At 34.7% G+C, this 8,231-nt stretch overlaps 1 protein-coding gene across 1 annotated transcript in view; it reads left to right on the forward strand.

Annotated features, from left to right (window-relative positions):
* The first annotated feature begins 7,227 nt into the window (after window positions 1–7,227).
* The window catches only part of IRX14-L (Nucleotide-diphospho-sugar transferases superfamily protein), a 2,422-nt gene continuing 1,418 nt past the window's right edge, over window positions 7,228–8,231 (forward strand). Inside the window, exon 1 of the mRNA XM_021419696.2 lies at window positions 7,228–8,227. Coding sequence (XP_021275371.1) covers window positions 7,602–8,227 — 626 coding nt within the window. The 5' untranslated portion in view covers window positions 7,228–7,601. The remainder of the gene's footprint in view (window positions 8,228–8,231) is intronic.

The following is an 8,231-nucleotide window of genomic DNA, read 5'->3' on the forward strand; positions in this document are numbered from 1 at the left end:
GAACAAGAATTTAGTGAAAATTGTTCAGAAATAATGGATTTCTTCATCTTGGGTCATTGCCAAGTCTTGCAAAGAGTTATTCTGGGATCTTCATATCACCAATGGCGTTTTAAATTTTCTTCTTCAACTCCATCTACATGGAACGTGGACTTTCAAATCGCTAATCCAAGGCTGTTGAATGATTCTTTGTCCACCACATGGATTCACATATTTTTAATTTCCCTTATATATTGGACCATATGTCTTTTCACAGCATGTTTTTTAAGTCATTTTTCTGGAAATAAATCCCCAAACGTCCAAACTTCCTAAACTTTGGACAAATTAATTAGTGAAAAAGAGAGCTGTTGAAAGAAAACACACCACCAAATGGAAAATTAGTTAACTAAAACCTACCCCAACCCTAAGAATGGAATACTTGGTTCGGCATGTCTTCATTGCCACCGTAAGCACTACCACCTTCATTTCTCTTCTCCCACAGGCAAAAGCCAAAATACATCAAATCATATGATACTCCAAAACCAGTCAAGCACTTTTTAACAAAAGAATAATAACAGTATACTGTAAATAATCCGTATGCCCTTATGCACAATTCCCCAAAGGAGTTAGTACAACTTACAACACAAAATAACATTGAACTTGGTTAGTGGAACATTTTAAGTTAAAACCCATTAAAATTTAAAGTTAAATACCATATATTTTATTATGAACACGTGCGTCAAATAATTTGTTTAGTAAAACTTTCGGTGATTATATTAATGAATGAAATTAAGAATTAAAGTATTATGGGAAGGATGATGAATATTTTCTTATATATAAAATAACCCAATTATTGGATGACAATAACAAAAAAGGGCTAATCGCATGCAGTATACATTACCCGTAGATGTCAATACCCCTCCAACTTTATACAAAATCTCAACCCTGGTCAGTGCTTATATTTCAACATTCAATGGATCTAATCTAAGTATACAAAGCATGTGTGAAGTTATCAGTTTGACATATAATGGTGTTTCACATGTACACAGAGATGTGACGTCTCTGATCTCTTGTCACAGTCCCCACTCAGAACCCAGCTGGTGCACCAATTGCGCCCATACTTAGAAAACCCATTATTAAATAAGGAACAATGAGACGAAAGGTCCAAATTTCAGTCACGAGATTGCAGCCAATAATGGGGTCCTCCTTCCTTGGACAAGTATTCAAAGCTCCCCCTTGAAAAATCAATACTACCAAATTATTTTCACCCGAAGTTCTCCTCCATTAATATTCTTGTAGAAAATCCTCATTGCAACTTAGTTTCAGCAGTGTTTTTTTTTTCCCTTTTGATTTGAATTTTTTATTTGATTGAAGATCATTTTTCACGTTTTGTAAAGGCACGTGTTGGGATAGGGAAGAAAAGCAAGGAAGGGTGCAATTTCCATGAACCTGACTACGTACGCACCAGAGTGCGAAAGTCAATGACGGAAAGGCATCAGAAACGAAATTGAGGTGTAGCAGAGAAGAAAGAGAAGGCGTGCGAGGGTGGGCTGCCTAAATGTTGACTACTCGCCGAAAGACTGTTCTTATGGGCACTCTTCTTCCGCCAGTTTCTATCTTCATGGTTTTTGTTTCTTTTCAGTGAAGGTACTAATTGAACAACCTTCACTGCCCCCCACTGGGCATTGCCATCATATATATGCCATTTCCTTTTATTCTTTTTAGCTTCTATATCAGTTAAACGAAAGTGATTTTTGATTCATCTTAGCAATATGATTTAAATATGCGTACATATTTACAGAATAAATATCAAATCCATCATCATATTATTAGACCTTAATCACTTATAAGAGAAAGATACCACTGCCGACATGTTGTCGTGGTATATTATTGTACAAATATAAAAGATAGGTAAGGAAGGATAACCAATTCCTTAGTCCGAAGTGATATGATAAAACCCTAATCACTTAAGACAGTGATATGATACCGTTGCTGACAAGTTGTGAAACTATATTATTGTACAAATATGAAAATTAAGCAAGGGGAGGACAGTCATTTGCTTAGCAAAGATCGGGGGAGCAATTCCAAATATTATAATCAATGGAAAAGTGGTTGAACATTCTAAAGACTAAGTAACAACTAGAAGAACATTGTTTTTTTATTTAGCATGGCTGGGTAGGTATCTACGCTGATCTAGCTAGCATGCAAGATTTAGCGTGGTTGTTAGGGTTGCCATGAAGATATTTGATTGCTCTGTATCTATATGCATAATCTTCTACTACATTTGGGTCGTCCAACATTTAAAAGCTTCAAGTGTGTGTTTGAAAATGTCAAACATGACAATAAACCAAACACTGGGCTTGTTTGGACACTTTGGACTTTGAAGAGCAAAGAATTAGATTGGTAAGAAAACAAGCAATTCAGTAACTTTCAATTCAAGCAAGCTAACTTGCCCCCCTGGTATATTGATAGGTTCGATACTGAAAATATATTTCTTGTATTCTTTCTAAATTTGAAGCAAAGGGGAGATTTCTTTTTCTTTGTTGACCCTTTTATTTTTCTCGTATATTCTTTTTTCTTCTCTCATTTTGGGCTGAAAAACCATGTTGACTTGAAGATTAAGCATCGTGAACAATTTGAAAGAAGTAAGCCCATTAGAATTAGACTGAACACAACGCTCAGTGTGGGCACTAAGCCACAAAAGTATAGAGGAATGGGTCCTAGCTACCGGAGGTAATGAAGGGAAAGGGTAGCAAACGTTAAGCCTGCAGCATGACTATGGTTACTTTTTGGCATAAATCTTAAAAAAATTCTTAGAGTATACCCGACTATTTATCTAAGTTCCTCACATCTTTTTTTGATTGAAACAAGCATTTGGATTAAACGAAAATGCAATTGCTGTTAGATTTAATGTTAATTTTTGTCTTTTATCCACATGATACATGATTCAATCAGTTGACGTAATCATGAAGTAGAATATTCAATTGAAAGTCGACAGTAAAATCACAAAAAGATAAAAATAATTTTTTGATTTCTCTCTTTATCTTCTTTCTTTTAATCGAAGTAGTTATTGAAGATCTCTACTAAAAATTTTAAATGTTCTTAAATTGGAGGACAAAAGTCAAAGATTTTGAAAATTACTTTGATTAAAGGAGAGAAGAGATTGAGAGAGGTTACAAGAAATATTTTTAAGGTGATTTCGACAACTAACTACTAACAATTTTAAATTCTGGTTTTGTTTAATGATCATATTATAAGCTATGATAACAAAAAGCATTAAATAACATTTAATCCAATGATAATTAATTTATAATTAAAATTATGGGTTTGTTTGGTTCAAAATAAAAGTTTAATAATATTTTTGAGTGAGGGGTTTATTTGTTTAAACGAAAATAAAGAGGTATATTTTTGGGTTTAAGCTTTCCCTTTTTTTTCCCTCAATCTGAGCAAAATTTTAAGCGATTATTACTTGAATTCTGGTGGAGTTTGGGGATAGAAACCCAGTGCTGTGACTAGTCAGCGTGGTAGGTTTCTGTTTGGTATGTCAATATAACTAATAATTGAAATTTAAAAAAAAAAGATATAACTAAAAATTGGGCTAGTTTTTGGGCCCTCTTTCAATATTTTCCATTCCATTATCCCAGTTTCGGTCCTTTTGGAAAACAATCTAGTGCCTTAATGTGATGAATAGCCCAAAAAGGTCTTGATGTGATATTGCTGAAAAAGGAAGAGGGGAATGTGACCCAAAGCTGCAAAAAACCCTTTCCCGGTGGTATCAAGCTTTCTAAAACCTACTAATCTGTTGAGTGAAAATGCTCCACTCGAGCAGTGACTTTTTTGTCCAACTTAGAAAAGAAAATAAATATGTTTAGAGCGTATTGTGATTACCATCAACTGCTATTCTTTCTGTCAAAATGTTTGTTGGGAGTCCGGCATTGAAGTTCATAGACATGCGCACCCTTAAGCCAGATTTAGTATTAGTACATGACATCCAGCTCTTTTAAAGTAGACAATGTAAGAATCTATTGGTTCTATATGTAGACCAAGACGTAAGATTCCTAGATCAGCAGTTCTGGATCCTTGACCAATCTCGTTTCCAAGGTCTTTATCATTAGGTCATCACCTTCACTGGTTTAAGTTTTAAATGTTTTTAAACTAGGCCAAATTATTCGTTGGTCGCCATCTTTGCATCATCAATCGAGTTTGAAAACTTTGTGGAAGATGTTATACATTTTATAACTACACTACCAAGTATGATTCATAACGAAGATGTGGAAAATTGCATGATGAGAAGGTCGCCAGGACACTTAATAATAATTCTTGGTGTTGAAGGAGAGATCAAAATCTTATGATTTCATCCAACAAACTATTGTTTCCCAATATATTCCTATATGATATACATGAATTAAAAATCAAGTTCACCTATATCTAATTGCTGGAAGTTGGTATATTAAGTTTTACAAAGAAAGTGATGCTTTTTATACGTACAGCTAGCGAGGAACATGCTGAATATATATTTTAAACTTTGCAAGTCAAAATTGTGGCACCCAACTTTAGGAATTTGTACTGAAAGGGAAAGAGTTTTCTACAGCCAATATAGAATCAGGAAATTATAGATATCAAACTCACTAGGCAGCTTTCACCCAATAGATTCCTCCTCATGCTTCTCGTGTTTCATTCTTAATTTGTCCTAAAGTCTGCTCATATATTGATGTGCTCATTTCTAGAATGTCAGGGCGTTCAACTCATAGATTTAGAGTTTAAACAACTTAAACATTTTTGGTATAATTGTCGTTTCTGGCTTCCAAACATCATCAACCAATTAAGCCACTGATTTCCTAGCATTTTGATTTGAACAGAGAAGAAAAAGAAGAAAGACCAGGACAGTTTCTGCACCATGGTTTTGATTCGGAATGGGTTAAGGATGTTACTGTTGATAATCACCGAAAGTCATGTTTGATTTAGGAGTTTGCAGGTTAATCTAAATGGTTATAATCCACATTGATTAGTATTCTATTTATTCAGTTAAACTATGCAATTAATGAATCTCATCTGCATTCCACGAGAGGGACCGTGACAATAACATCTTCGGGTGTAAATTTACGACCAAATCATTAGCTTGAAAACTGTAAGGCATATGATTCATGTATAATACACGTAGACAGAAAATGACATGAATTATTCTAGGCTTTCTTGCAAGTTCTGACCCCTTGGAAGGGAAGCTTGGGGTTGAGAAATAAATAAATAAGAAGGCACGTACCCACGACTTGCCTCACTCTAAAGGAAACTCACCACTTCGATCAGTCAGGTGGTATGAAGCTAATCAACATAACCACCCCACCAAACTGGTTCTCTCTTTCGTACTCTACCCTTCTTGTTAATTTCCACATTGTGTTTTTGCCCATTTCATGAACAATCATATTTCGAATGACAAATTAATCAAACAATCTTACTTCTTTGAAAAAAAAAAAGACTAATTAATGGCTGACTTGATGCTTAAAGATGCATATTTATTCATGAACAAAGACAATAAGATTGCTTTAACGGCATCATGATTGTTCCCAGAGTTGCCAACGAATTATTAGATTGAAAAATCTAAGCAATCAAAATAATTTTATACTTACGAGTTTGTGACATGTGCAGCTTTAAAGTTTGATTGAGGAACAGTGATTCAAATAATTTCGGTTATAGGCAATACTTTATGGTGATGAATCAGCAGAAATGTGATGCCCACCTTCCAAACCCTCCAAAAACAAATAATGGAATGCTTTTCTTTTCAGGTTGGTGCCCTTGTTATTTCATCTGTGTTGGGAAGAAGGGAAAAAGAAATAAAGGACAAATGAAAATTGACTAGAAAGGAAAATGAAAAGGAATATACTAATATAATCATTTTTCTTGTTTGGTAGGGAAGAAACAGTGGGGGAAAGGAAGGAAAATGAAAAGAAAGCATTGCATCATTTGATAGAGCTGGTCTTTATTGGCAGGGGAAAATCAAGATTTAACCTTGATAATTTACAGTCAACTACATTAACCCAATCCCAAATTTGGTATATGATTAAATCTTAACTTCCCTCTAACATGAAAACATAGTTAAACTCATTGCGATGAGGTATTGTTTTTTTTTTAATTAGAAAAAGGATATTTGAATTTATTTTTTTAAAATAATTATATATTAATTAATAAATTAAATATTTAAATATTTGTGATAAAATATTGTTTATTTTGATTTAGGTTAATGACGTGTCAAAATTTGATTGGCGTTCACGTTTGATTCCTTGTTTTATTCCTATCGACGGCCCACCTATATGGCTATATCTGACCTAACCATTGACCTACTCCTACAATCACCGTTAGCCACTTAAGCAAAAATTTAAGGCTGCTTTAACTCCAATGGTTTCTTAGGACATAATAGCCAAATTTGCAGTGAATATTACCCTACCACCATGTCCGTAGTTAAAAATTGTTATCTTTTTTTATGTCCCTAATGGTTAAATGAGACTAATATTTTTTTCATAAAGATATATTTTTTTAATATTTTTATTAAATTTTTTTATATTATTGTATCTGGCATTACATAATTATCTCTACTCTCACCAATTACTCTAATTGATAAGAAGGGAGAAATTTTTTTTGTTATCTATCAGAGATTAATCTTTGAAAACCTATTTTAAGTATAAAATCTTAAATGCGCCGAACCAATATTTTAATCTATTTTTTGAAAATAATGAGTATTTGATGTAGAGTTTCCATAATTATAAATAACTATTCAAGAGAATAAGTGGTAAGATATTTAAGCTAATGTTGGTTACTGTATTTTTGGTAAATACTCATAAATTAAGAGTGATAATTAGTGGAGGTGTTAATATGACATTTATATTTTCATAAAATTATAATCATTAATTTGTTACATGTAAATTAATGAAGTTTAGGCTCTAGGTTAGGTAAGGTAAGAGTTACTAAAATTATTATTCATAAAATTAAAAAATACTTGAATGGAAATAATTTTTGACGTCAACTAGTACTATATTAAATGCCAATACTTACATTCCTCTAAGATTGTTTTTATTGAATTTACAAATATCAGCAGTAAAATCAATGAAAATTCTCAAGTTATGGTTATTTAATCATAGTAATTATTGATTCAGAAAATTTAGGAGAAAAAGCTAAATCTTTCCATACATAAAAGGCTGTGCAACAAACTCATAATAAATTCCCTCCATTTTACGAAAATGGAGCTTTTAATTGTGTCAAAATTCAAGCATTAAGCTTGAGACCTGGGCCCCTAAATCATGGGCTAATGTCCTCGTCCCAAGTCTTCCCCCTTTCTCTTTCCTTTCTCCCTTCCACTGTATCAAAAATAAAACAAGTAGAAGCTAGAAAGAATAGAAGAAGATAGCACCAAATCGAAGCAGCAAACTGACAATAACCCGGAATCAATTCAACCGTAAATCCAAAGTAATCATAATCCTTCTCATTAAACAACTCATTAGCCTTCTTAAACGCCCCACCAAATCAACCTACCGAAAAAGAAAAAGAAAAAAAAAATTCCTCTTATATTTCCAGAGCTTCTTTCTTCTCTGTCTCTCTCTAGCAGGAGCTTCAAGAGACAGACCAACAAAAAAAAAATGAAGCTTTCTGCGTTGCAGCAGAGCTACATCAACCGTCGAAGCAACAGCTTCAGATCATCAGGACCGTTGGATTCATCTTCCGACAGCGCCATTAAGTCGCCAGCAGCCATTTTCTGGCTGATCCTCCACGGTCTCTGTTGCTTAATCAGCTTAGTCCTCGGATTCCGCTTTTCTCGCTTGGTCTTTTTCTTTTTGTTCTCCACTTCCTCCACCAACTTCTACACGTCACCGTTTCGCTCCACCGCCGAACTCGCCAAAACCCTAGATGTCCACTCCGTTCTGTCCACCAACCCCGTGACGAACCCCGACTTACTGTTGCTCAACAAGACGGCGACGAATTCGAGAGTGGTTGTGGGGCGGCACGGGATCCGGATCAGGCCATGGCCGCACCCGAACCCGATTGAGGTCATGAAGGCTCACCGGATCATCGAAAGAGTTCAAAAAGAGCAGAGGCTACAATTCGGTGTGAAGGATCCCAGGACAGTTATCGTGGTAACGCCGACATATGTACGGACATTCCAAGCGCTGCATTTGACCGGTGTGATGCACTCGCTAATGCTGGTTCCATACAATCTGGTTTGGATCGTGGTGGAAGCCGGCGGGGTCAGCAACGAAACGGCATCGCTT

The sequence above is a fragment of the Theobroma umbraticum genome, unplaced genomic scaffold (genome assembly GCF_002168275.2).
Source record: "Theobroma umbraticum cultivar Fairchild unplaced genomic scaffold, ASM216827v3 scaffold_44.0, whole genome shotgun sequence".
Classification (NCBI taxonomy): domain Eukaryota; kingdom Viridiplantae; phylum Streptophyta; class Magnoliopsida; order Malvales; family Malvaceae; genus Theobroma; species Theobroma umbraticum.